General features: G+C 42.2%; 4 protein-coding genes across 8 annotated transcripts; 3 read left to right on the forward strand and 1 right to left on the reverse strand.

Moving 5' to 3' along the window:
• The first annotated feature begins 321 nt into the window (after nucleotides 1-321).
• On the forward strand, nucleotides 322-7,836 carry hp1bp3 (heterochromatin protein 1, binding protein 3). Of its 2 annotated transcripts, XM_017408912.3 has the most exons (13): nucleotides 322-447; nucleotides 890-970; nucleotides 2,034-2,205; nucleotides 3,093-3,155; nucleotides 3,253-3,409; nucleotides 3,534-3,677; nucleotides 4,025-4,084; nucleotides 4,510-4,649; nucleotides 4,827-4,917; nucleotides 5,020-5,179; nucleotides 5,838-5,949; nucleotides 6,127-6,267; nucleotides 6,344-7,836. In XM_017408912.3, exons 2-13 carry the CDS (start codon nucleotides 904-906, stop codon nucleotides 6,993-6,995), a joined length of 1,959 nt encoding a protein of 652 aa, XP_017264401.1. In that variant the 5' UTR covers nucleotides 322-447; nucleotides 890-903; the 3' UTR covers nucleotides 6,996-7,836. The 2 variants fall into 2 exon arrangements, with proteins under 2 accessions (XP_017264401.1, XP_017264402.1); XM_017408913.3 differs by lacking the exon at nucleotides 3,093-3,155.
• A 1,181-nt stretch (nucleotides 7,837-9,017) lies between these two features.
• sh2d5 (SH2 domain containing 5) lies at nucleotides 9,018-13,356 on the forward strand. 2 transcript variants are annotated; one of them, XM_017408630.3, is made up of 10 exons: nucleotides 9,018-9,178; nucleotides 9,515-9,583; nucleotides 9,657-9,737; nucleotides 9,819-9,893; nucleotides 9,967-10,113; nucleotides 10,958-11,158; nucleotides 11,274-11,457; nucleotides 11,736-11,841; nucleotides 11,945-12,104; nucleotides 12,514-13,356. In XM_017408630.3, exons 2-10 carry the CDS (start codon nucleotides 9,530-9,532, stop codon nucleotides 12,685-12,687), a joined length of 1,182 nt encoding a protein of 393 aa, XP_017264119.1. In that variant the 5' UTR covers nucleotides 9,018-9,178; nucleotides 9,515-9,529; the 3' UTR covers nucleotides 12,688-13,356. The 2 variants fall into 2 exon arrangements, with proteins under 2 accessions (XP_017264119.1, XP_017264117.1); XM_017408628.3 differs by having other exon boundaries at nucleotides 9,143-9,407.
• A 218-nt stretch (nucleotides 13,357-13,574) lies between these two features.
• Nucleotides 13,575-26,512, forward strand: kif17 (kinesin family member 17). 3 transcript variants are annotated; one of them, XM_025004312.2, is made up of 15 exons: nucleotides 13,575-14,425; nucleotides 14,555-14,701; nucleotides 14,965-15,066; nucleotides 15,316-15,505; nucleotides 15,998-16,450; nucleotides 16,571-16,653; nucleotides 16,754-16,919; nucleotides 17,362-17,459; nucleotides 17,588-17,682; nucleotides 18,085-18,313; nucleotides 18,529-18,787; nucleotides 18,884-18,945; nucleotides 19,022-19,142; nucleotides 20,293-20,402; nucleotides 25,957-26,512. In XM_025004312.2, exons 1-15 carry the CDS (start codon nucleotides 14,195-14,197, stop codon nucleotides 25,987-25,989), a joined length of 2,379 nt encoding a protein of 792 aa, XP_024860080.1. In that variant the 5' UTR covers nucleotides 13,575-14,194; the 3' UTR covers nucleotides 25,990-26,512. The 3 variants fall into 3 exon arrangements, 2 of the variants coding, with proteins under 2 accessions (XP_024860080.1, XP_017264062.1); XM_017408573.3 differs by lacking the exon at nucleotides 25,957-26,512 and having other exon boundaries at nucleotides 20,293-21,052; XR_005233088.1 differs by lacking the exons at nucleotides 18,884-18,945; nucleotides 25,957-26,512.
• On the reverse strand, nucleotides 21,604-25,997 carry zgc:158258 (uncharacterized protein LOC791186 homolog). Its single transcript, XM_017408575.3, has 4 exons — nucleotides 25,937-25,997; nucleotides 23,736-23,875; nucleotides 23,313-23,508; nucleotides 21,604-23,212 (listed from the first exon to the last, which is right to left on the reverse strand). The coding sequence occupies exons 2-4, from the start codon at nucleotides 23,838-23,840 to the stop codon at nucleotides 22,218-22,220; spliced, it is 1,296 nt and encodes a 431-aa protein (XP_017264064.1). The 5' UTR covers nucleotides 23,841-23,875; nucleotides 25,937-25,997; the 3' UTR covers nucleotides 21,604-22,217.
• Nucleotides 26,513-27,878: the final 1,366 nt, after the last annotated feature.

The raw sequence follows: 27,878 nt of genomic DNA on the forward strand, positions 1-27,878 counted from the left end.
CTACATTTTGATTAGTCCACACCGTATGCTAATTGAAAATAATAATAATTAATTAATAATTATGTTATTGTTATGTGGTGGGTCTCTAGTTTGACTAATGTAATGAAACTTAACACCTTTACTGTAAAAATGTACAAAAAAAACTTTTTATGATTGCAAAAGTTTACAACAAGTTTTATGATTTTTATTTCTTTCAGGGAGGCGGCTCAGTTTATTTTGTTATGTGTTTGTCTTTGAAAGGAGCAGTCTGTTTTAACTCGTGATTTATTCCTCCCCCCTTTTTCCTTGTTTGCAATTTTTAAATTTTTGGACGTGCTTTACGTGCTGCGTGACGTCTGACGTCACTACTGAGCCAAGCGGGGCGGGGCTCGTTAACGGCCGAAATCGAAATAAAGGATCGTGCAGAAATTTCTTTCAAAATATTACTTTTCCCCCGATAAGTTGAGGGTAAGTTTGCCACGGGTTAGGATTAAATGATTGCTAAGCGAGAATTTGCACGGTTTGCATGCTTTATAAAGACGCTGTTGTTTTTGTTTTTTTAATCGTGCAGTTGAAATGAATTTTGGTCGTGCGACGCCATTACTGTGTTCCTAAATCAACGGACAAAATGGCGAATTTGCGAAAAAAAATCCTGCAGCTCATTGTTTCATGTTAGTACGAAATGTTTAATGGGAGCTGCTGGATAAACGGGACTGCGGCACATCGACTTTAAGGCGGCGTTTTGTGTGAAACGAAGCGCATCTTTATTTTTATTATTATTTTTCTGGACTTCATTGATGGTTGAATGGAGTGGGTTTGTCAGTGGCGTGTTTTAACCGCGCGCGCACACACACACTCTCACAAAAACCCACAAACCAGCGCCGAGCTAATGAGCTGTCCTTGTGTTCAGGTGCAGCTCCCATCATGCCGATCCGCCGCGCAGCAGCGACTCCCACCCAGGAGAAGGCTCCCTCCGCCGCTGCACAGAAAGGTGAGGCCGGGGTCGGACCGCCGGACCCGTGAACGCACCACGATACGTTCACGGAGGTCAGGATCTGTGCAGACCCGCAGCCAGACGCACTGATTCAGGTTTTCAGCCCCCCAAAAAACAGCTCCTGCTTCTGTTCACAGAGTGGACTTCACAATTTATCACGATATTTTCTGGGTTTTATTGAAATGGCGGTAAACAATTACAATTAAATGTATATATGTTGTCTTTTGTTGGCTGTAAATGTTTCCAATCAATCAACTTATGAAACATAAATTCAGTATTTATTCATTAGCTTATAGAGCCATAGTTGAAACAATAAAAGTAAACATCCCAAATATTTGTTTAAATATAAGTTCAACTTTATAGTGTAAATAAAAATCCTCATGTCATCAATTATATTCAGGTTATGAGATTCTGACAGTAAGATAACTTTGAGCATTTGAGTATTAAAATAAAACTATAGTGATTTAAATCCATTTATTTAAAAACAAAAATGCAAATATTATTACTACTGCTGCCTGAATATTAAAAACAGATTTATTTTAAAAGAGTTAGAACAGGACAAAGTATTGACGGTTACTTTAATGCACTTAAGAGGCTAATTTAAATTAATTTCACCAATAATTTCTTTAATTTGAATTGATGTCAGGGATCAAGGTTGGAATCCTAATTCAGTCCCAAGTATTGAGAGTCTGTTAAAATAACACATTTCTGTACAAAGTTAGGAGATGATAAGGCTTTTAAATTAGATGTGGTTGTGCAGAATATTACTTCTGCTTTTTGTAAATTAACTTTTGGAGCCATCGACATACGTTTATCTCACTGCTTATTCTTGTAGCTTGTTGCAAATTTAAAATGGTGTGAAATTAAAAGGAATGATTGGTGTTTTTTAATCATTGTTATAGGATGATTAGTTTTTACCGTGGGGAATAATTTTCACAACATATTGTAACTGATACGATATTGTCCACCCCTAACATGTATATATATATGTGTGTGTGTGTGTTGTGCCTGAGTACTTCTAGACTCACTACCTTGTTTCTGTTTTGTCGTCGTCTTCCAGAACCAGAAGCCTCAGATGAGGAGTCGCCCTCTGCCGATGACGAGCAGGCGGCCTCTTCAGCTGCCCGAGCCGAGGATGAGGAGGGGGAGAACTCGGGCGACGTGCACCCCGACAAGAACGAAGACAACGCTGAGGAAGAGGGGGTGGAGGAGGACAAGAAGGATAAGAAAGAGTGAGTTAAAACGGACGCCTCAGGTGCAAGTGAAAATGCTGCGATATTTCACTTTGATAGCCCTCTTATCAGTTGATATTCTCCTTACCTCTGCTGGATAACTGCAGACGGCTCCTCTTGTGGTTGCAGTGTTGCATTTCCAATAGATGTGATGTCCCGTCACGGCCATGTTTGTTCCCTGTACATCAGAACAGCTGACAGACGTCACATGGCAAACTGTTGATTTAACGCATCAGCTCAGAGTTTACTACTCAAAGAGCAAACTAAAGGTTTTGTTTGTTTCTTTTCTTTTAGTTTAGTCCTTTTGTTTCCTTGTGGTAGAAGGTAAATGTATAGTTCTGGGTAGAAAAACTCCCCAGTGACACACTGTGTCTGGGTGATCTGCTTGTAGAAATTGACTTTTCTGTCTTTGGTTTGACCGTTTCTGATCAACTTCTGTTGTTGTTTTATCAGGGTGCTGGTTTCTGCCCCATTAGAAGCAAAAGCAGTGGAACCAGCTTGTTTTATTAAGGTCAGATATTTTAAACTAGAAAAACAAAACGGTCCAAGCTGTTTTTAAAAACCTGCTCCTGAACAGGAAAAACTGCTACTCTTTAATTTGTCTGCAAGTGATAAAACTTGTTCAGCTGGTTAAAAAGGCCATCGTCAGGTTTTTAATTGAAAAACTAAAACCCCATGTGACCCCAGGTAGAATCAGGAATGTCAGCCCTCCTTTAGCTGCAGGTGATTTTGTGTAAAGGATCATCCTCCTCCTCTTCCCTTCTGGCTTCGATTCATCTCTTTAGCATTAGTCACTTTAACCCAGAGTCAAATTTCAATGATGATAAATAAGACCGATGTTCTAAAACTTCATTTTGTTTTTTCCATCGGTGACAAACGGACAAAAGTGTGAAATGCCCGGACTGCGCGGCTGGACAGTGCGCAACACACTGCTATGTTCTCCTACTAAGGTGAGGTTGTGATAACGATAAAGGTGATCACAGTGAAATATCGCTTGTAAAATACCAACTCGCTTCACTCAACTTGTGTTGCTCCTTCTGGCGGCAGGATGAAGGATGGCTACAAGTATGAGAAATCCAAAACCAAGAAGGTGAAACGGACAATTCCTGCATGGGCTAGCGTCACTTCAAATAAAAACATTCCCGTTACCAACTTTGCAGGCACGCAGTACAAAATGGATAGCATCCTTATCGAAGCTATAATGGTGTGTACAAACCCCGAGCTCATCTCTTCACTACAGCCAGTCTCTTAACAACATTTACTGCTTCTGTAAAGATGCCTGTGTGATTTCTTGTCTCCCCCCTCCCACCCGCCCATTTATTTTTCAGTCTTCTACGGACAAGGCGGGAATTTCTTTCCAGTCGCTCATGAAATATATTCTGAAAAAATACCCGAAGATGGAGGTCGACAAGAAGAAGTTTCTCATTAAGAAAGCCATGAAGAAACACGTGGCGAAGGGCACAATCAAACAGGTAGTGAATCCAAGAGCTGTGCCTGCTTCGTTTAAAGAAACTTTGATTTAAAACCAGACATTCAGGGTTTACACCGTCTTTAACCAACCAATAAAGCCTCAACTTATCCTGAACAGCCTGACTTTAAAACAGTTTAACTTCACATTCTCCAGTCATCCTTTTCTCTGGTAACAGACTATTCGTGAAGATGTTTTTCATTTATATGAATATATTTCCAGTTACACACAGCAGATGGAGGTAGTCCAGTTTCTGTTGCTATAAAGTCTGTCTTAAATCTAGCTCAGCCTGACCTTCAGAGAAGCCACTAATTCAAGTCTACATTCTCCTGTTCTCCCCGTGTCTCTTAGCTGAAGGGTAAAGGCCTTTCAGGAAGGTTTGCCATCGGGAAGAATCCTCCTCCGTCGAAGGTATGTCACAGGAGGGGTGACTTTGTGCCCGACTGTTTCTCAGGGGGGTAAAGGGGCTGTAGCGTGTCTGTCGCACATGTTGCATCTAAACAGCAAATCTTCTGCACAAAAACATGTTAACAAGTGACGTGTTGTTAGAGGGAGCATTCCTGCAGTTTCTAGGTTCTGACATAAGCAAGAAATGTTCTTCTTGTGGCTTTTTAGGTTTGCTATCAGTCATCCTGTGGTACTCTGTAGTTACTCTCTCTTTTTGTTGTACTGCAATTTGTGACCACAAGAATGTACTTGGAGTATCAGATGAAGAACATGTCACAGGCCCTTTTTTTCTGATACTTGTATCAAAGATTTCCCAGAACCAGCTTCCTTCCCGTGAGGCTGTAAAATGTTTGGTTGTAATTTTTCTTTGTTGGTGGCTGCTGTTTCAGAAAGGTGCCCAGAAGCAGGAGTCTCTAGGAGATGCTCTTCCTCTCATCTTCACTCGACTCTGTGAGCCGAAGGAGGCCTCCTACACTCTGATCAAGAAGTACCTAAAGCAGCACTTCCCAAACTTCAACATCGAAAACAGGTATAGCTGCGGGTGTCATTTTTAGAATAATTATCTCCATTATCACTTGAATTCACTTTTGTAAAGGTCTGCTCGGAGTCACTATGCATTCCTTCGTTATAATCTACAGAATTACTGAAGTTAACCAATAAACTGAAGTTCCTGTCACAATTTATAAACTGTGTGCTCTGATCTCAGGCCTGATGTCCTGAAGACGGCTCTGGGGAAGGCCGTAGAAAAAGGACATCTGGAGCAGGTCACTGGGAAAGGAGCTTCAGGAACCTTCCAGGTGAAGCTCCGAATAACACTGTTCTCTTGTACTAACTCTGGTCAGAAGGACGAATCTTCTGTTGAGAGCGTATAAGGATGTGTTTCTGTCCAACTGTCTCAGCTGAAGCACACGAGTAAAGATGCCCAGCTGAAGGGCAGCACCTTGGAAGATGCCATCACGGTCGCCATCATAGCCATGAACGAACCCAAAACCTGCAGCGCGACGTCTCTTCGCAGATATCTCATCGACTCCAACAAGGACGTGAAGGAGCGCGTGTTGGGTACGTCCCTCTGTCTTCACGGGGAGACATCTTAGCAGGGTTTCTGATGACGGCTGACTCGTTACTCATCGGTTGTTAATATTTATGGTACATCTGAGGGGTTCTGTTAGTTCCTCAGAATAAAAAAATCATGTGATATGAACTTACCAAACCACATGCAGCTCAGTTACATATGGTCTTTCTTTTTTTTTTAAACACATTTTTGCCCCAATCTCAACACAGTAAAGGAATTACAGGTCTTTATTACTTTCCTGGTTTAAAATTATCTGAATTTTTGGTGCCGTCTGTCCGTTAGTGGAGGGTTTTTTGTGGATAAGCTCTAAAAATATAACCCTTTAACGTAGAAATGTCAAGGTCACAGGGTTAAAGGTCAAGATCACAAGTGAGTATCCCATCTCTGCTGTAGGTTTGCTCCTCTTCTAATAGTTGAGTCTGATGCTGATGAGACAGACTGCAGTCAGCTCAGTTTGTAGATCTGTTCACACACCAAAGAAGACCTCAGCTTCACTTTCTGTCAAGTTCCAGCATGCGGGCAAGTTGCACAACCTTGTGCCTCGAGTTGGTCTGAATTTGTGGCTGCAGTTTGCTGATCGGCCTCCTTTTCTGCTTTAAAGACAAAATCTATAGAACGGTTTTAATTAGGTGTATTTTCTTTTAGTGACCAATCTGAAGAGGACCCTGACGAAGTGTAAAGTGCTCGGCTGGATGAAGCAGCTCACTGGTCACGGCTTAAACGGGACATTCGTGCTTTCGTTTCCATACTACCCGAGGTATTCCAGCTCCTACCGGAGATTATCTCATTATTTAAATGTGTGTTTAACGATTTCCATTAGCAGTCTGCTTCTCACTATGTGGTGCCTGTAAATATACTATACTGTAGTTTTGTATTGAGGTATTTGAAATTTAAAAAGATGTTTTAAGAGTTTTTTTTTTATCTTTGTTTTTAGTCCTACCATCTTGTACCCAGAGAAGTTTAAAGAGCTTCCAAAGAAACCAACCAAGCGGAGGCAGACAGTTGACACTTCAGATGAAGACGAGGAGGAGGAGGAGGAGGAGGAGTCAGAAGATGAAGCTCCTTCTCGTAAGAGGTGCGTATAAAAAGTACCATCTTTCTTTGTGACTTTTCTTACATGTCCAACTCATCTAACCTAAATGTACTCTTAGGAGAACGAAGATGCTTTCGCACACAGATCGACGTCCTCCACCAGCCAAAAGGTCCCAGCGCACCACTCAATCAAAAGCTCGAAGCCGGGCCCGCGCTCCCGCAAAGTCTCCCCTTAAAACGGCAGCGTCTTCAGCCAAGAGGACAGGAAAGAAACCGACGCCGGCCAAGAAGGAGTCCACGGCGACGCCTGTCAAGAGAGGCGCTCCTTCAAGAAAGCCTAAAAAACCGGCGGTCAAAAAGCTGAGCAAAAGGGTGACCAGGAAACCCGTCTACAAGGAGTCGAGTCCCGAGCCCGAGTCTGAGCCTGAGGAGTCCGAAGCTGAAGAGGAGACGACAACGAGGGGCGGGTCGAAGCGATCCAAACCCAGCGAGCCTGAAGTTGCAAAGGGGACAAAAAAAGCTGGGTCCAGGAGATCCAAACCAGAGTCCTCCCCCAAGGAGCCCAAAGCCGAAATGGCCACGGCAAGAGGCGGGTCCAAGCGGTCCAAACCCGAGGACTCCACCCCAGAAGAGCCTCCAGTCAAAAAACAGGCAACCAAAGGTGGGTCCAAGCGTCCCGAGCCCGAGTCGTCCCCTGGGAAACCTGATGTCAAAAAAGACGTGAAGAGCAGCAAACAGTCCACTCGAAAGTCTAAGAGAGGCAAAAACTGAGACCAAGGGCGCCTTCCAGCAACTGGGCTGTGCTAAATGTTAAAACAAGTTTTCTATTTTTAATCATTGCTTTCTCCTTTTTTTGTTTTTTTAAGAGGGCAGTAGTTTTAGTAGTTTAAAAGGTTTTTTTATTATTGAATAACAGTGTTATTCTAACAGTTATGTTAGCTGTACTTTGAAGTTCTTCATCATTTTTATTTTATTTTTTTAACCCTGATGTGTAGAAACGTTCGGTTAGTGTTGCTGCTGAGGCTGCCAGCTTGGGAAAGGATGGTCAAACTCATCATACTGTAACTAGAGCCATGTTTTTATGTTCCTCATCCACTCAGTAGGTACCGGCAGCACACATTCCTGATTCCTGGGGGCGGAGGGTGAAGTGTCTTTAATTTTAAACAGTTCAAAAAGTTAATTCTTCTTTTTTTTTTTTTCAAACATCATCCTGTGTCTGAATTTAAAATTCCAACATATTGGTCACGCACATTCTGAAATGTCCATATTCAGTCCTATCGTTTTGTTTTGTTTTGATTTTTAAGCAAAAAAAAAGAGAAAAAAATTCAAAGACCTGCTGGAGCTCATGCTGATGATTTAACTGAGGAGAAAACACTGTTAGTATTCAAATCACGTTCAAGGAAAAAAAAAGTCCTAAGTCTCTTGTTGTGAGTGTGCGTGTGTAAAAGCATATACATAAATTGATTTTATAGCTTCACAGCTGATTATAAGAACTGTGTGTTGTGAATAGGATCCAGGAGCGTCGCAGCTCATACATACCCTGCATGCGTGTATTCCTTGTGTTTAGCTTATTTTTTTCCAAGTCATTAATAAAATGGCTATATTTGTAAACTCTTGGTCTTTATTTTGTTTTGTTTGTATTTGACTGTCTCCGCAGCGAGCTGGACAGTATTAATTATGTTGTTTGAGGGGCCAACTCAGAAAATCTTTTAATAAATTTGTCCAAATTTGATTCCAACATTTATTTAAACTTAAGATTTAACATTCAATATGTAAATGACAGTGCTTCCAAATGTTTTACATCATATCTTAACATTTAAATATTGAAGTATATATTTCTAAAATTTGCATTGTTCTAAAACTCTTCAGTATTAGTAAAACTCAGTAATATAAAGGATATTTAAGGTTAATTTAAAATGATTGTATAGATGTTTCCTTTAAAAGCAGGTTTTTAAGTGAGGGAGAAACTATTTTTAAAAAAAAAGCCAACTCTCAGCTACTACCACATCAAATTTAAGCACAATGTCTAAACTTGACCTGAGCCATTTTTGTGTTTTTAAGGTCAGTTGGCTGTGGCAGCCATCTTGAATCAGGTTGACTCCTAGAGTTAATAGATGATCACCTTCTGTAAGGTTCATTAAAATGAATCTAATGCTCAGAAACAGAGAGTTGGAGGAGTTCTGACTCTTTAAGATGGGAAATGTGGGCCTCAGTTGGGGAGTATGCCCAACTAGGAACAGTTTGAAGGTGCCTTTAGTTATGGTGGCCATTTTGAAGTAGGATGAGTTTCATTAAAACCATTCGGTGGTAAATGAGATATTTTGCTAACAAACATTGACAGTTTTAAACAAAGACCTGAAGTGTTTTTTTTAGCTTGTCTTGCAGATTTCTGTCAGCTGCTGCCACAACAAATCAGCTCAATAAAAATTAACTGTGGTGGCCATTTTGAATTGCTTCCTCTGCTTTTTCAATGACAGGCACCAGTAAACACTGATGAGCCTTAACATGACATAATACTGAGTAACTCCAAGTTATTTTGCAATAGCTCTGATTAGTTAAGACACAAGGGAATGTTGTTGCCAACAGAGGTGTGACAGGCTTGTAAAAGCTCTTCTCCTCAGGGACGGAGCTGTTTGTTACCGATTTCAAAGGCTGTTTTATAGTTGTGGCTCACTAAGAGAAGATCTGTTCTGCTTGTAGATAAACTCAGACAGATTTACGGAGCAGGGCTGAGGGGAACTTTAACTTGAATTGCGCAACATGAAGAATGTCTGGGAAGAAACAGCCTTGGGGGGAGGGAGATGTGACTCAAAGCGCTGCAGTTCGCTGACTTTCATATCTTGGGAGGAGAAGTTTCCACATTACACCTCCTCCTCCTCCTCCTCCCCCTGCATGGAGCCCCGCCTCGGGTTAACAGCACACCTGAGACACGGAGGAACAGCAGCCAGGTGAAGGTAAGGGGGAGGAAGAGGTTTGGATCTGGGATTTTAAAGCTTTGTTTCAACCCTCGGACTGATTTCAGGACGGTGCTGTGAGCGGAACCGGTTCTGTGGCTCAGTTTGAATCATTTGACCTGAATTGTTTGATTCCTCTCACGCTTTGGGACATTTTCAGGAGCATTTGCCTTTTTTTTGTTCTTCTGTATTGGCACCGGAAAGCAGCACTGCTTCACTCCCATTCAGAGTAAACATTAACTCATCCTCTTTGGCTCTTCTAGGGCAGCACTTTTGTTTTTTAACTTTAAGTCGTGAAACTACGAGTGGCTAAAATGTTTGTTTGTCTCTGTGAAGAGTTTCTGGAGAAACATGATGGGCGAGGCTCCTGTCAAAGAGGATGGTGCGGTGACTCGGTCAGCAGAGGTATGTCTACATTTTTATTTCACTGTTTTGAAACCCCTGTTTGATCTGATCCTGTACGTCTCCACTGGTGAAGTACGTGGGGTCGTTTCCTGTGGATGACTGCTGTTTGGACGACCAGATAAAACAGCTGCACACACACCTGAAGTCCCTGAAAGTGAGTGAGTGAGTGGAGGTTTCTTGTGTCATGAGTGGAGCCATGGACAGAGAACCTAATCCACCGATTCTTGTCTGTCAGGCATGCAAGAGAAGGAGGCCGGTGTCCTTAAAGTTCTCCCTGAAAGGCGTGAAAATGTATGATGAGGATGAAACGGTAGGTGTGGTTGGTTCAACTCTGGAAACATGTCAGTGCAGTCCAGTTTTTGGGACATCTTCTGTGTCTGCAGACTTTGCTGATGGCTCACGCTTTGAGAAGAGTGTCTCTGTCCACCGCCCGGCCGGTCGATGCCCAGTTTGCCTTTGTTTCCCATAACCCCGGCAGCGCTGACGCCCAGCTCTACTGCCATGTGTTTAAAGCAAGACACACCAGAGCGGTAAGGAACCTCCAGAGTTACAGTTCTAACAAACAAGGTGGGATTTCTGTTCATTACTTTTTTTAAAAAACCCTCAATTGAAATATTTTCCTGGCTCGCAGCTTTCTGTGATCCAGAGGTTTTGCCTTCTGCTTTTCAGGAAGCCCCTAATTTTGTTTTGATCACGGCTAAAAGATGTGCCTTAAAACAGAATGTTGCTTTTCTTGTTATTTTTAGCTAATATCTTAGTATTTATATGAGTTTCCTACAGATTTATATTCACCCTTTTATGCCAAACTCTGAGAATCACTGAACATTAAAAAAAAAAAATCTCAGCACATAATTCTTTCTAAATCTACAGTGCATGATGTTGTAAAAAGATTGAAAGAGTCCGGCGATCTGTGTGTGTGAAGGCCCACTGCTGTGTGTGTGTGTGTGTGTGTGTGTGTGTGTGTGACCATATCAAAACCATCACACCAGTATGATCAGTGGAAACAAACTGTTTGCACAACTTTTAGCTCAGTGTTTGTTAAAATTCACTGCGTTAACAAGCTTTTTGGTGTTGTGTTCTAAGGTCAATTAGCTATGGTGGCCATTTTGAATCAAACTGACTCTTAGCGTGAATATGAATGGTTGAGCAGCTGAAATCTTGCAAAGAAATTGACAAATAATCTTCCTGCGAAGCTGCAACAACTATCCCAGTAATCCTTTATTTAGCAGAAAGACTGCAGACCCTAAAAACTAAGTTGAGTTATGAAAGCCAAGCTCATCTCTCTTCCAGACATAAGATCCTTCACAGATCTGACCGGTCGGACTAACATTGTGCCGTTACTGATGAGTTTTCTCTGGTTCTCGTCGCGTACAGGCTCAGTTCCTGAACCTGCTGCTGTGCCGCTGCTTCCAGCTGTCCTACTTGGAGAAGCACCCAGAGGAAGTACAGGAAGACTCTGCCGGCTCTCCGCCTCAGAGAAACCCCTCGCTGCTCCACCACGGCTTCCCTCTCAGCGTCAGCGCCCTGGTTTCCTTTAGAAGAGCCCCTTTCCAAGGATTGTTGCATGGTTCAAAGGTTTGGAGCAGCTTCCCCTCTTCTTCTGTTCCGCTGTTAAACAAAATAAAATGCCAAAATCAGTTTCAAGTTATTGCTTTAAGCGCTCGCACTAAGATGGCATTGTGTTTTGCAGAAAACAAAGAAGTCTTTCGACGACCTGCAAACCAGCCAGAACGAAGTGTTTTCGGCCACCTCTCCCTCTCTGATGCGCAAGAAAGTGATCCGCAGCAAAGCTCTGTGTTCTGGCGCTTACCGCTCCTTCACTTTCACGCCGCTCAAGCAGCGTAGGCTCCAGGAGCGCCTGAGTGAGTCACAAGGTGGGCCGAGTGTTTACACAGCGCTATCAAGATTCAAAGAGTTGATTAGGTAAAGCAAACCCTGAGGGTGGTCACTGCTTGTGGTGGGCTCTCACACGGGTTATGATGGATGTTCTCAAAGCTTCTCACTGAAACACTTTTCACTGACCTGAGATTACCTTGGCTGTTCACTGACACTATATTATACTGCAGGTGGAAAATCTTCTTCTTGTTTTCCTTTTTGGATGAAAACAAACACAAGCTCACAATTTAATCTTCCTGTATTTTCTACGAAACAGGAAAAAATCCAGACAAGGCGCCAGCGAAGAGGTCCAGGATTCCGAGTTTAGCCGAGACCGAGGAGGCGCTGGCTCAAGCTGTGTGGTGTTGGGCTGGTGTCGCGACGTCAGTCTTACTGTTTTGGCACATCTGACACACCTTTTCTCCACAGTTCTGGTTCTGCATTGATAAATAAGTGGGTTCTCTCTCCCTCTCTCTGGTGTTCCAGTGACAGCTGCTGCTCCCTCCTTGCAGATGATGTTCTGGGATCGTACCTTCTTTGCCCACATCCTAAAAAGCCCAAATGTGGTTCTCTCATCATCCGCTGCACCACTGGCCTTATCACCTACCTCATAGTGAACACTCGGAAGGGGAAATTTTTGCTGGAGGTAATGATCCCGGCTCTGTGCGTGTTTACCAGTAAATTGTTTAGACTTTTAAAAGAAACCAAATTATAAACTGTTGGCTAAACAGTAGTTTGTTCTCCTAAGACCTTTGAAGATTAAACATTAGTAGCTTGGATTGTTTTTGTGTAAATCCATCAAGGTCAAGACTAAAAATGTGTTTCAGGCCCACATTCGATAACATATGGACCAGTTGTTGAATGTTTCTAATTTTAGAAACTGATTAAAATAAACCAACTGGCCATACAAGTGATCAACATTATTATGGGTTTTTATTTGGTTTGAAATTTAGAATTTGAGCACAAAAAACGCCATTATCAAGGCAATACACAGCAGAAAACAATAGTTCTCTTTGGTATCTTTGCAGTAATTTCTTTGTGCGTTCTTGCTGTAGAAATGCAAGACAGAGTTCAGTGCCATCGGCGAGCTGATCGAGTACTACTCAGAGACACTGCACGAGCTGCCGTGTCTGCTGACCCACGCCCGGGTCAACCACTGCTACGAGTGGGAGGAAAACGCCGACGTGCAGCAGGCGCCGAAGCTGCACAAGAACTCCCACAAAGCCTAAACAGGAAGACCCATCAGTAAGGGATGGGTGTAAACCCCGTTCAGCCTCCAAGGTTTCATATAGGTGACACTCTTATTTCTTTTGCACATTTATTATACGTAACTTTAAAATCACGTGGTGTTACGGGGATGATTCACTAACTAAACCTCACTCATCAGCACTTATCAGTGTTGGCACTTGTATATAGTTTGTACATTTAGTATATAGTTCTGATGGTAAGTACAAGATGTTTTTAGGGAACCTATTTGTCAAAGATGTACAGTTTTGTACTGCTTTTGTGTCTCAATATGAATTTTTAAAATATTTTTATGTGCCTGTAAAGCATGAAGAGTTTTTAAATGCAGAACTGTAATAACTTTGGTGTGGATCTGATGGCAAAGGCCTTTTTTTATTATAAAGATGTTATGGCAGTATTTTATCACTTTATCCCTTTGCTCAGACTTTTAATCTTGTCTATGTTTTTCAGAAACATTTTCCTATTATCTTTTATTTAATCAAAGATGTGGTTATGTTTTATAGTGTGTTCAGTGTATTATAACCTTTTTTTGGACCAGAAACCTTTTTGTTTTCCCAGCAGAAGATCATTTCTGATGAGATCTCTGCAGTTTTATTCTTTACCTGCTGGACAATAAATTAGACGTTCTCTTTTTAGTCCACATACCACAAAAAGATCTTGTCCTATCATTTTTTAAAAAGATTTACAGCTTCATTTTTTTTAGTTCTTCACATTTTTTTGCCTTATTTAAAGTATTTTTTAATCTTACATCAAGAATATCATACAACATTATTTCCAAAATCCAGTTGTTTGTTTTTAACCAAGAAGGCTCTATTATATCATATTTTTAAGTTCTTCTAAAGCTTGTTAAATATATATATATATATATATATATATATATATATATATATATATAAATAGTAACTCACTCAAGTTCACTTGGCAAGATAGGAAACTATAATACTGGGGCCCTGTTGAAACTTAATATCGGCCATGACGTCTGCAAAGAAAAAGTTGCCATAAACAAATAAAACATGAGTGTGTTGGCCTAAATATAGGTTATGAAATTAGATAAAAACATTTGGCACTGAACGGTTTACCTGTTATCTGTGCACTTCAAAATGGCTGCCGCTTCGGTCCGTGTCTGACCCGCAACGGTCAGGGATGGTTGCTAGGCAACGTCACAACGCCACGGGGGAAAAAAACCCCGAGGAGCTGCAGAGACAGGAGACCTGGAACTGTACCCGGCGAGGTCAGTCAGTGCGTCCGGGATATTTCGGTTGTGATTTTGTTTGTTTTGTTTTGTAATATTTTATTTTATTATGAAATCTTTTGGAGTATTCGCGGTCGCAGTTAGTTGTTAGAGCTTGTCATTGATTTAGTTGTCTGTGTTAGATTTCTGAGTCTCTGATTATCTGCAGATATTTAAAGCAACGGAGGATATTTGCCTTTTATTATTATTATTATTATTATTAGCTGCATAAGCAGGCGCTTGGGAGTGAATATTGAGCTATGGGGTCAGAGTCGGTGAAGGTGGTGGTCAGGTGCAGGCCCCTGAATGACAGAGAAAAGGCTCTGAACTCTAAGATGGTGCTGTCCATGGACCTGGACCGCTGTCAGTGCTTTATTGAGAAGCCCGGAGCAGTGGATGAGCCACCGAAGCAGTTCACCTTTGATGGAACCTACTATATTGATCAAACAACTGAGCAGCTGTACAACGAGATCGCCTATCCTTTGGTGGAGGTGAGCTGTGGTGTTTTTTGTTTGGTCACTTGACACCCTCAGTCACAGACACTTCATTATTTACTAATCAGTCCACCGTCAGCCTCAAAGGTGTGTTGATGACCCTTAAACAAGGCTGCTTTTTGACAGGGTGTCACAGAGGGATACAACGGCACCATTTTTGCCTACGGGCAGACAGGAAGTGGAAAATCCTTCACCATGCAGGGAGTGCTGGATCCTGCAGTCCAGAGAGGTGTCATCCCACGGGCTTTTGAACACATCTTTGAGAGCATTCAGGTTTGTTCAATAGTCATATTCACTTTCTTCTCACCCATTCTGAATGCTCCACTGTGGCTCCAGTGGTTCACGACATATTTTGGTAACAGACAGACACACACCATGCTAATCTTCCTCATTCCAGTTTGTTGTTACAACTTTTTTCCTGCAGAGACATTATGCATAAAATGCACGAAACAGATGGTTCTAGTTATCGTCCAGGCTTGTCTGCGCCGTGTTTACTTTGTGGTGGTACTTGTGTTTCATCTTTGTGTGCAAGCTAGTGTGCAGAAAACACAAAATTCCTCGTGAGGGCCTCCTACTTGGAGATTTACAACGAAGAAGTACGAGACCTCTTGGGAAGTGACACCAAACAGAGATTGGAGGTTAGTTCCTGTTGTTTCAACAAACAAATCAAACTAAATTTATTGCCAAAGGGTTTGTTATTCTTTGGTGGGAATGTTTTGAAATTTGTGTCTTTGACTGCATTGAGATCATAGGTTTTGAGCAAAATACCTAGTGTAAAGTTGCCATGGTGACATAAAACTGGAGTTAAACTATTCGTTAAAGGTCAAGGTGTTTGGTGGGTAACCAGCTTTCTTGTGTGTGTTTTATTGTGGTTGTTGAATACCCAGCTGAAGGAGCACCCAGAGCGTGGGGTGTATGTTCGAGACCTATCCATGCACTCTGTGCACAGTGTGGGGGAGTGTGAACGGATCATGGAGCAAGGCTGGAAGAACCGGGCTGTGGGCTACACACTGATGAACAAAGACTCCTCCCGCTCCCACTCCATCTTCACCATCCACTTGGAGATCTGCAACACTGGTGAGCATGCTCACACTTGTAGAGTTAAAGGTTTTAACTACGTCCTGAATGTTTGAGTAGCTTGTGTTGGAGGAGTAATGCTCATGCAAATATTGACACTAAAGTTGGTAGAGAGTTCATAAATGCATTAGAATCTTATGGGTCCAATAAAATCTACAAACATTAGTCTATCCCAGGGGCAGGCAACCCTGGTCCTGGAGGGCCACTATCCTGCATGTTTTACTTGTTTCTCTGCTCCAACACACCTGATCTGAATCAATGGGTGATTACCAGGCTTCTGCAGAATGAAGAGTGGAAGCTTGAGTTATGTGACCTACATTAGGCGGGTTGTATAGTCTGTGTAGGTGAACAGATATGGTGGAATCACACCAGGACTGGGCTTCACGACTTTGCAATGAGTACTTTAAATTTGTTAGGCGAGAAGTCAAAGTAGTATTTCAGAATGGGTTTAAAAGTTGTCTTTTTATTTCCTTTGTTGATCCAAACTCTTAGATCCAGCTGGCCAGGACCATCTGCGAGCAGGAAAACTAAACCTCGTGGACCTCGCAGGGAGTGAGCGTCAGTCTAAAACCGGTGCCACTGGGGAGCGACTCCGCGAGGCCACTAAGATCAATCTCTCCCTCTCGGCTCTGGGCAACATCATCTCTGCCCTGGTGGACGGTCGCTCCAAATACATCCCCTACCGGGACTCTAAGCTGACCAGGCTGCTGCAGGACTCCCTGGGAGGAAACACCCGCACCTTGATGATCGCCTGCCTCTCACCTGCAGATAACAACTACGAGGAAAGCCTCAGCACGCTGCGTTACGCAAACCGGGCCAAGAGTATCCAGAACAGGCCTCGGATCAACGAGGATCCCAAAGATGCTTTGCTTCGAGAGTATCAGGAGGAGATCAAGAAGTTGCGGGCCCTCGTCTCTGGACAGCTGGGCACCGCTGACCTTTCATGTAAGTGATGACATAACGTGAATTTTATTTTTTATTTAAAGTCAACTAGACAATCTATACGCAGACACTAAAATAATTTTGCTGAGTGTTTTTATTTTGTTCTTTTTTATTATTGTGCAGCTCTGCTGTCTGGTCAGTCCTCAGCTGTTCCTTCAACACTACAATCCAGCCCCACCGACACAAAGAAAGAAAAGATTAAAGAGGTAAACTCGGACTGTTTTCACACTAATGTATAACTTCACGTGTATGTGGGCGTTGTGTAAGAACCAGGTGATTTATGGTTTGAGTGCATTCTCTCCACAGGAGTATGAGGAGAAGCTGGCAAAGTTGCAGGCCGAGTACAACGCAGAGCAGGAGTCCAAAGCAAAGCTGCAGGAGGACATCGTTGCTCTGCGGCGCTCGTACGAGTCTACGCTGTCTGATCTGGAGAAAAGCCACGCCAGCAGGGGGAGCTGTGTCCCTAAGGATGGTAACAGGAGCTCATCAGCCACAGTTTCTGCTGTTGTGACCACAGTATTTATTGTGTAAATGCTGACTCAGCGCATGTAATGACTTTTGGTTTTTATAACTTTAACATTTTTCAAAATATTTAACTTTATCTACACACATTTTCCACATCTTCTCCAAAAACATGGTTCTCTTTGAAATCTGTTTCAGCACACTTGTTCGGTTTCTGTCTTCTTAATCTACTTTTAGTTTTTACCTGGCCTTTTGTCACATTTAGCTTTTAGCTACTGTCCTGCTCCTTTTAGCAGGCCTTTTGCTAGCTAGTGTTTTGCTTTATTTAGCTTTAACGACTCAGTTTCAGCTTGTACAGAACAGTCTTTCAGCACACAGAATTCACACTATATTTACAGGAAATGGAATGTCTCTAGTTCTGAGTTACTTTGTGTGTTTTTTCCCAACATCAGTGGCTTTCAGCTGCACAACTCAGGTCGCTGAGAAAGAGGACCCCCCCAACACTGATCCCATGCTCCTCTGTACAGCTGGAGCTACTTCCCCAACAAAGGTGAGGTCCACCACACCTTTCCAGCATGAGCAGTGATGATTTCTGAACATTTTATGGGTTTGAGATGAGTGAAAACACAGCTGTAAATTCAACTCATCAAACGATGTGTCCTCATGTTGCTGAGCCAGCCTGCAGTCCAAAAAGATCCAGACAGAGACGGCCTCATACAGTCAGCTGACATCAACACAGCTGGGGCCCTGGACCAGAAACATGCCCTGGAAAGGTTTGTGTGCCTCCACGGTAAACACACACACACACACACACACACACACACACACAACACCTCTGTGAATATGGAACCTGTTCTGTTTTATCAGCATCATGCATGTGGTGTTGAAATGTTATGATGGCTTCTGAGAAACATTGTAATAAAATCTATATCACTGATTGTGATATAGATTTTATTACAATGTTTTTATGTACAGAAAGTTTGTTTAGTAATATTTTACTCTTTAATCAGTCACTACGTTGTAATTAGTGAGGATCTGGTTTTGTTTATTGCACAGTCTGATGACTAATGAGACATTAAGTGCATCAAACTGCCTCTTGATATACAGTACATGAATACTATTATTTCATAATGATAGTTAGTATAAATGGGGGAATAAATCCTGATTCTCTCCAGGTTGCAGCAGCTGGAACAGCAGGTCATAGGAGGAGAACAGGCCAGGAACAAGGAGTTACAGCAGAGGCACCGGCAGAGGAGAAACGCCGCCGATCAAAGAAAAGCTCAGCTCGTCCACGCTCTCTCAGAAGACACTGAGGAGAGTGACAATGTGCTGCTGGATGTCTACAATTCAATCCAGGAAGAGGTTCATGTCAAGAGCCAGATGCTGGTCAAAGTCCAGGGTAAGGTGGGTGGCAGTGTCTGCAGGATCAGTGTGCAACAACAACTTGATACATTCATGCTGTTGCATTTTAAATGTTTACATATTAGAAACTAGACTCCAGGTACATTAAAAAAACAAATTAGGAGGAAATTGATACAACATAATTAGAAATTTAAACCCTTTTCTTGCTGTTGATGAATCAGTCACTTTGTATCTAAGACAACATGAACTTGTAACAGCTGAAAGCAGCCAGGCTGGAGATCCGTGACCTGCAGGCAGAGTTTGAGGTGGAGAGGAACGACTATTTGGCAACTATCCGTCGTCTCGAGAGGGAGGGCCAGCTGCTGAACAGCCTGCTCGAGCGTATGGTGCCGCTGGTGCGCCGCGACTGCAACTACAGCAACTTGGACCGCTTGAAAAAGGAAGCTGTGTGGGATGAGGACAGCGCCACCTGGAAGCTGCCAGACGTGATGGTGCAGAAAACAACACTGCCTTCAGGTAAGAAATGAGAGTGAGACGTGCAGAAAATAGTTTAATATCTAGTTAAATATAGCTGCTAAGAGGTTTTAAAAAATTATTCTTTTCTTTTTGTAGCAATAGCTCCAAAATCTTCAACTCGCAAAGATTCAGTTTTTGATGTTGCAGAGCAATTTATGGTGTGTATGTGTTTTATTTCCTTAAAATGTATGCATTTAAAGACAGACAGAGGCTAACCACTGTGTCTTGCCCCAGGTGGAAGAGGACAGGTATAAAGAGATGCTGGATCGAAGTGACAGTGAGAACATCGCGAGCAGCTACTTCAAGTCAAAGAGAGCCACTCAGCTGTTGGGAGCTGATGCTACGAAGGGACACGGTGAGACAGTGATTTAAAAACACAATAAGAATGACACAAAGTTTAGATGGTGAAATGGTTAAGGGTTCCAGTGCACGAGGATTGAAGCATCGTATTACTATTCTTCTCCAAGTTTTTGTCCTGTACGTCTTTGCATAGCTGAGAAACAAAACGTGCAAATTAAACACAGATATGTGAGGCAGAGGCTCCATCAGGAATAGTGTGCTATCACTTAAAGGCACGCTGCACTACCTAGTTAAAATTTGAAAAAAAAAAAAAAAGCAAGTAAAAATTGGAAATTAATAAAATTGAGAAAACCCAGTCCTGTTTGGCTCCATAGATCTGACATCCTTTACAGCCGAAACATCATTCAGAGTTTAAATGCGTCACAGAAAGTTAGACTTTATGTCTGAATTGGCATTTGTAAATCTTTGTTTTTTTTTACACACAATCTCAGTTTTAACTTTTATGATTTTTTTCCTCAGAATGCTTAACTGACAGTTGATGATATTACACACTAACATTTGAGCTGTCTAAAATTTTTGCAAACAATCTCTTCTTGCTCCCAAACTCTTTTTGGTACAAATTATAAAACAAATCTGAGGCGTTTTTTGTCCTCTTTCACCCAGTGTGTCGTGTACTGCTGTAGGACCTAAAGTTTTTCTTAAATCCAACCAGAGTGCAGAGATTGTCAAGTGTCATGTCTCCTGCATGACCCACTGTAAAAACATAAAAAGTCTTCTGCTTCTCACAATTCAAGAATTTTTATGACCTGAGTTATGGTTTTCACGCAGCAACTGTTTGTTTAAGGCTTACTTATCACTCTGCGTTCCTGTCTGCCTGTTATTAACTTAACTGTCACCAACTTATTAACAGGTGTGTGGTTACCATGGTGACTACAATGAGCAACTGGCAGCAGCTTTTTAGTTTGCAGGTTCTTTTTTTTTTTAGAACAAAATAACAAAGCTAAAATAATAATTTCAACATCCTTGCAACAAAAAAACCCATTTTGCTTTAACAAAAATGCCAGTGAGAGAAATGTTTCTCATTTGATCCAAATATGGTTTAATTCCCTCAAAAGTAAAACGTTAGCAGCTGCATCTGGGGCGAGTCTTCCTCACTTTTTGTTGTCTGTCTTTTTGACTCTTTGCTCCACCGGTCCACATGGCAGCCCACCTGGGTGTGAGCGGGTCCAACATCAGCCCCCCTGTCATATCGGACCCCGTCCTCCCTCGTCCTTTTCGTCTGGAGTCGCTGGACGTCCCAGTGTCCAACGGAAAGGTAAAGCGCAAAAAAAGCAAGTCTCATATTCCATCATGAAGAGACTTATGAGCGACAAAACCCATTTTTTAAACTCCTAACCCAATCCAATTGTTTTTTACCTAAATGTTTTTTATTATGATTGATCACATTGTTAAATTTTAACTTTTGTTTTTTTTGCTAATACTAGCCAGAAATTCACATCATGGTAGTTTTTTGTGGACGTTAGTGTCAGTCTGTGTTTTATTAAATCATACCTACAATATGATACTTTTCTTTAAGGAGTCTGTAAACTTTAATAATGTCTGTTTTATGCCCAACACTTTCAAACTCCATCTTTGTTGCTGACTTTAAATGACCTTTTTTTACGGTAAATTAGAAGTACTTAAGCTTTAATATAAAGTATCACTGACTGAGGTGGTTTAGAAGATCTCAGCCAACATGTTAGGCAGTTTGTAGTGTTTTAGTAAACGTGTGACTGCTGTAAGAAACGGGTCGGGTTGTGACGGCAGCAGGACCGACAGGTGTTGTGTTACACCTGAACCCCAGGTGAGACTCCGGTGGGACACCATTGATCCTGCAGCCAAATACTAATCATTTAACTGGGTGCAATACTGAAACATTGTGCTGAATGTTGTTGTTGTTTTAGAATAAATTATTTTAATATCTTGTATGGAGTCAGTTCTGTAAAAATGACAAGAGGTTTCCCAAACTGTTAAACTAAGGTTTTTCTGCAGCTCACACCTCCACGTGTTGATTGTGTTTCTCTTTTTAGCGAGTACATTTCCTCATCCATTGTTTCATATAATTTGAGTGGTGTCAGTTTCAAAATGGGACGCCTCGTCGTGTTAAAGTAGACGGAGACAGAAGGCCACTGAGAGATGACACTACAAAACATGTTGAGCACCACAAGGAGGTGGTGCTCAAGATAATCGGATAACAGAAGATCAGCTGAGCGAGCTTTCTCATCAGCTGAGTGCTGTGTAAGATGAGCAGTGTGGCTGCTATTTATTCTGTAGAGTTGAATTAAAGGCTCCCATTTCAAAACGGCGAGGGTCGAACTGTCTGCAGGTGTCTGCTTAACTTTCAGCATTATAAAGTCTCAGAAAGAAGACTCTGTAATGTCCCGCATTAACAGAAGCACATAAACCAATGTATGAACTTTGCAAAGATAAGGATTTTATTTTACAATTCATTACGTACAGAATTTTTATTTACAGTGAAATTTCTGAAGATGGTAAAATGGATTTAATGATTCTGTTGTTGTTTTCAGTCAAAATGAATCTCTCCAGTACCCACAGACCAGAAGCTAGACCGGGTCACTCAGTAAAATATCTCCATAAGAATGAGCAGAGAAGATATTTGTGAGAACTCCAGCAGTTTATCAAACGCAGTAACAACAAAAACTTTGCTTCAAAACTTTACTCAGCAGCTTTTTTTCAGGCACATCTGTGAAAATAGGAAGAAAAATACCAATTCTGCACCGTCAGGTGCCTTTTCAGGTGTTGTATTTAACTGAAATTTGTTATTACACCTCCAGTTAATGAATCTGATTACATTAAATATTACACTGACAGATTTATAAAAATCTTCATATCTGTATTTATGTAGAATTTATGGGATTTAAAATGTCCAAGGCACATTTTCCATGACCGTTGGAAGAAAAGTGCTTTGAACTAATTGAGTATATTGTGTATAATCCACATTACAATTGTTGGCTTTGCTCTAAAAATATTTGTTTTATCATCCTTTTCAATCAAGATGTACCAAATTTGAATTTACTAATCGAGCTTTTTGGGGCTTATGGTAGTTTTTTAGCACTGCTGCTCACCAGGTTCATTTCTTAAGCAGGCCGAGCTTTCTGAGAGCTTCCTTTCGATCAGATCCCATCCCAGGCACCACCATCACAGTGTACCCCACTACGTTTGAGGGCTTGTCAGATGTTTTTGGCTGTGGTTCAGTGTAGTCTGCAGTGTTTCTGTGATAATCCGGGCTAACTGAGGGCTCCAGACCGGGACTCTTCAGTTTACTGCTCTGAGGTGGAGGATTTGATGCCGACACAGACTCCTGGTTATTTCTGCAGGGCTGATGGGAATTGACACTATTATGCAGATTTCTGTGCTTGTGTTTTGTGGTTGCTTGGGAGGAAGTAAATGATAGGTTCCTCGCTGGATTGCAGTGGGATCGACTTCTGCTGTCCACTGGATCTAAAGAGAAGTGAGGTTTAGGGGGAAGTGGTGGGGCTACTTTCCCACTCTGTGGCTCCTGGTCTTTCAGGAGGCCAAGTTTCTGCAAAGCCTCCAGTCTCACCACCTGCGGATTTGTTGCGTGGTTGACACTATCAGAAATATCTTGTGTTATAATTCCTTCATTTTGGAGTTTCATAGCTATGTCAACGGGAATCTTTTTAGGCTTGGGAGCCACCACTGGGGGCTCAGTTTTAGACTTGTGGACCTCTAAGTTGAATTTGACAGATCTTGGCAGATTTCTATGGTTTGGGTCTTCCACTGGGGCAGAACAGTGTTTGTTCAAATCTATAGTGTGATCTACTGTGGGACATAACGGGGTCTTCTTCGTGGAGGCATTCCTCCGCAAATGTACTAGTGCATCGTAGGACAGAGGTCCTCTTGGTAAAGGACCTTCTGCTGTTTTACCTGAGTTCTCTCTGGGTTTTGTGGAAGGAGGGACAACAACTTTAACCTCTAAAGGTACTGGGGGAGGATTAGGGTTCTGGTGCGCCACAACAAAAGGTGTAGGAACCAAGTAGCTCTGTATGTGTTCAATGTCAGCATTTCTTTGGTTGGATTCCTTCGAAGCACATTTCTCTAAACCTGAAAGACGGGTACAGGGAACACAAGGTATTTATTTTTCAGTGTTTTCATGGAATTCTGTTTCACTAATTCTACATCTGTCTTCAGAAAATGAACTTACCTTTGAGCTTGTTTTTGCTCATGAAGGCTGACAAGTCTGCAAGTTTAGTTGCAAGGTTGCCAGAGCTGGGCAGCTGGTCAGGTTCATCATTGGAAGGTCCACTATCCTCCTCAGTATCCAAGGACTCAATAGTTTCCTCCAAAAACATAAGACAGGCCTTTTCTTCAGCAGAAAGGTGATCTAGGCTATCATCACTCTGAAATACAGACACATTTATTTTAAAATAAACTAGAATGAGATAAACCAAAGTTGGCAAACACTCCAAACAGATCGATGACATCAATCAATCCATAACATCCCCTTAGCTTTGACGTTCCAGGTCTCTGTTACCAGTACTGTTTTATCTTGATATTTAAAGTTGCATGATGAGTAACAGAAATACTATAGACTCTTAGATTTAAGTACAGAAACTCAGTTACTTACAAAGCCTGAATTGGCACTAACAACACTGTCACAGCTGCCAGCACTGTCCAGGCCATCCATCGTCTCTAGTCCAGAGTCACCTGGCCAGGCATCATTTTTGGGCATCTTAGTGCCCTACTTATCCAGACTATTGTTTCACTCTATGAAGAGAGAATAAACATAGAGTTAGATCACATTAAACTGACCTTGTTGCTCCTTGCAGAGTGAAACTGAGTTACTTAGTTATGGAAAAGTGAGACTGATTTGTTTTTGCACAGTGTTAGCCATACAAAATTAGCTCGTAGCATCTTTTACCACACTTTGTTTAGTTATAACTGTCAAGAATCTTAATTCATGAAAAAAATAAAAGGACTAACGAACCTTTAGTAAGGAAAAGTTCATTGCACTGTTAAATTTGTTCACATAGGAACCATAAAAATGCACCAGTTAACTACATATTGCTCCAGCTTTCAGATTTTTTATTTTTTATGAGCAGAACAGCAATCCTGATCACATTCTGCTGACTGTCAGAACTGAAAACCATGTGTTTGGCATGGACTCTGTCCTGTTGACATACTAATATAAGAAGAAACTTATTATAACACAATCGCTTCAAAAGTCAGTTCGGGGTTATTTTACATGTTTAACCTTGTAGTGAAAACATGGTGAATATTACAGCTGGACTTTTAAGGTTTTGATCAAGAATGCTAAATAACTTAATTCTGCAATTTATCATTTCTGAGTATGTAATGTCAAAGGTTTTGCAAAATTTGTAGCATCCAATTCTGGTTAAATGCCACCTAGAACTGCTTGATTATTTAGTAAGAACTGTATTTATTTTTCATTTTTAATGAAATTTCTTGGAGCTGTTAAGAGGGATTGGTTTTCTGTGGCATTCCGGTGTGTCACATGCACAGCAACTATAAAACAGCAAGTTTACAATAATTATAAACCATCACTGGTAAAGAATATCAGGCTTTCGGAGCTTTGGGTGTCTGAAAACTACACCTGTCCTCCCCGCATCATGTGACCTGGATTACAGCACACATGGCACTCCTAATCTTCCTTTAATGGATCAGTTTCAGAGGAAGTGCAGGGCGGCAATAGTCTCCAGAAAGCTGCACAACGTCCCGTTTATCCAAACTCTTACTTCCCCGATCCTTAATTTACGCTAACCAGTAACTACAGATGTGTGAGCATCAGATTTTTTTTCCCAAACATATTTTAGACGAAAGATACGCTTCAGTAAGCTGGACTTTTGTATAAAGGACCCACTGTCTTATCCTGGTGAAAAGAAATTCACCTTGGGATAAATTCCAACACCTGAGACGTGAGGGCTACTGGTTCGACCGAAGCAAGCACAAAAGCACTGCTGTTTACTGGACGCGATTTCCCACGAAACCCCATCCTTGTAAAACTGTAAAGCCCTCTGTCGCCACACAAGTATGTAATCATCCCCATCTGTTCTGCTGTAGGAAGGTCAAAGTATAATTCTGAACGCTGAAAGCTTCACGATAAAGCGTTTATGACTTGGCACAAGTAACTGAAAACACCTCTGTTTTAAGACTTGGTCAAACATTTTTGGTCAAAAACGACCTGTAATTACTGTGGTATCATGTGGTAAGAAAAACAAAAAAAAAACAGATGAATTTGTCAAAACTTTATCTCCATATTCTTATCAATGCAGTAGCCAAAGCAACAAAAACATTTTGAGTTTATCTCCACAAAGGTCTACATTGTTGGAGCAATAAATTTAACCATGGGAAAGTACTTAAAACAACAGTTAATGGTCTAACACGGGCTTTACTGTAGCTGTAAAACTGTCCAAGCTATTATTATTAATATGTGCTGTCTGACAGGGTTTATGTATAAACCCTCAAATTAATTTTAAACCTGTTCATTTAGGCGTCAGATTATTGTTAATTTAAGTTAATTTGTCTGTTTTTCATAATGATTATTACATACACATTTTATCATAGCGGACTTAAAATAGGTCGACTTAGTCTATAAAAAGAGGAAGACCTAACTATTCCTGTAATTACACGAAAGATTACGCAAGATGTTAAAACACCTAATGTAGCTATTAGTTTTTAAAAAGGATTAGTTTTAAGATTCCTGCTCAGAATCATGAAGCTGAAGTGACACAAACCAGTAAATATAATATAACTTCGTTTTTCTGTGTAAACAGTTAAAGTTACCAGGTGAAGAAAAGCATCACATACCTGTTTGAATCTCCCTACAGTCTCCACTCATCCTCAGAGCCGCATGCAACTGAAACCCAGGTGGGTGCGAGGCTTCGTGACACCGGCGTGGACTTTGTGCGCTAAGCTTTCAGCCAATCAGATCGAGGCTTTCTCCTTGGAGACACGCGAGGCCACAGACTTCCCTCTGCAAACAAAGCTGATCTAGATTTTCATTCATGCTGGCTTCTCGCTTCTTAATGAAAAGGGTAACAATATTTTAAAGGATACTAGTTTGAGTAACTCTCCTCCTGTTTTACTTCTCTGAGCTACTTTACTTAGGAGGAGTTTTAAGGAAAGCAGCATGATGTCTACACAGGGGCAGCACTAAGGGAGGGGGCAAGGGGGCCTGGCCCTATGGACAACAAATATTCATCTTTTTAAACTACTTTGGGTCAAAAAAACAACTCCATGTCCTTATCTTTTCCACAGGTTCAGTAGTAGCAGCAGCTCATATGTGATGCCAGCAGAGCCTTAATCCTATTAAGAGCAGCCAAAAATAACATCTAGTGCAGTGGTTCCCAAAGATTTTCTTCTGGACCCCCCTGTTGATTACAATAAAGTTTTATACTGTAGAAGAGTATTCTTTGCTGTCGATGTCATTTCAAACATATATATATATATATATATTTTTTTTTATTTGTAACAATATTCAACTTTGGTATCATCAATACATTTGAAAAAAGCCTCTGTGCAAAATGGGGTTAAAAACCTGTCCATTAGGCATAGTCAGGCACTGCTTTTTTTTTTCTTTTTTCATTCATCCATACCACTCCTCTCGTCCCATCTGCAATGGCACTGCGCCCCCCCTTTGGGAAACATTGATCTAGTGCAATCCTGCAATGGTGACTATATTTGTTTTCAAGTGGTCAGGTAAAGGGTCTCCTCACTGGGGTTGAAGGGGTCAGGGCCTTCTGGCCCAGGGCTAGGGTTAGGGTCTCGCCGGGGTTGAAGGCGTCAGGTCCTTTTGGCCCTGGGCTAGGGTTGGGGTCTCCTCAGGGTTGAAGGGGTTAGGGCATTTCGGCCCAGGGTTAGGGTCTCCTCAGGGTTGAAGGGGTTAGGGCCTTTCGGCCCAGGGTTAGGGTCTCCTCGGGGTTGAAGGGGTTAGGATATTTCAGCCCAGGGCTAGGGTTAGGGTCTCCGCGGGGTTGAAGGGGTTAGGGCCTTTCGGCCCAGGGTTAGGGTCTTCTCAGGGTTGAAGGGGTTAGGGCCTTTCGGCCCATGGCTAGGATTAGGGTCTCCTCCGGGTTGAAGGGGTTAGGGCCTTTCGGCCCAGGGTTAGGGTCTCCGCGGGGTTGAAGGGGTTAGGGCCTTTCGGATCAGGGCTAGGGTTAGGGTCTCCTTAGGGTTGAAGAGGTTAGGGCCTTTCGGCCCATGGCTAGGGTTAGGGTCTCCGTAGGGTTGAAGGGGTTAGGGCCTTTTGGCCCAGGGCTAGGGTTAGGGTCTCCGCAGGGTTGAAGGGGTTAGGGCTTTTCGGCCCAGGGCTAGGGTTAGGGTCTTGCTGGGGTTGAAGGCGTCAGGGTCTTTTGGCCCAGGGCTAGGGTTAGGGTCTCCGCAGGGTTGAAGGGGTTAGGGCTTTTTGGCCCAGGGCTTGGGTTAGGGTCTTGCCGGGGTTGAAGGCGTCAGGGCCTTTCGGCCCAGGGCTAGGGTTAGAGTCTCCGCAGGGTTGAAGGGGTTAGGGCTTTTTGGCCCAGGGCTTGGGTTAGGGTCTCGCCGGGGTTGAAGGCGTCAGGGCCTTTCGGCCCAGGGCTAGGGTTAGAGTCTCCGCAGGGTTGAAGGGGTTAGGACCTTTTGGCACAGGGGTAGGGTTAGAGTCTCCGCAGGGTTGAAGGGGTTAGGGCTTTTTGGCATAGGGCTTGGGTTAGGGTCTCGCCGGGGTTGAAGGCGTCAGGGCCTTTCGGCCCAGGGCTAGGGTTAGTCTCCG

The sequence above is a fragment of the Kryptolebias marmoratus genome, linkage group LG4, assembly GCF_001649575.2.
Source record: "Kryptolebias marmoratus isolate JLee-2015 linkage group LG4, ASM164957v2, whole genome shotgun sequence".
Lineage (NCBI taxonomy): Eukaryota > Metazoa > Chordata > Actinopteri > Cyprinodontiformes > Rivulidae > Kryptolebias > Kryptolebias marmoratus.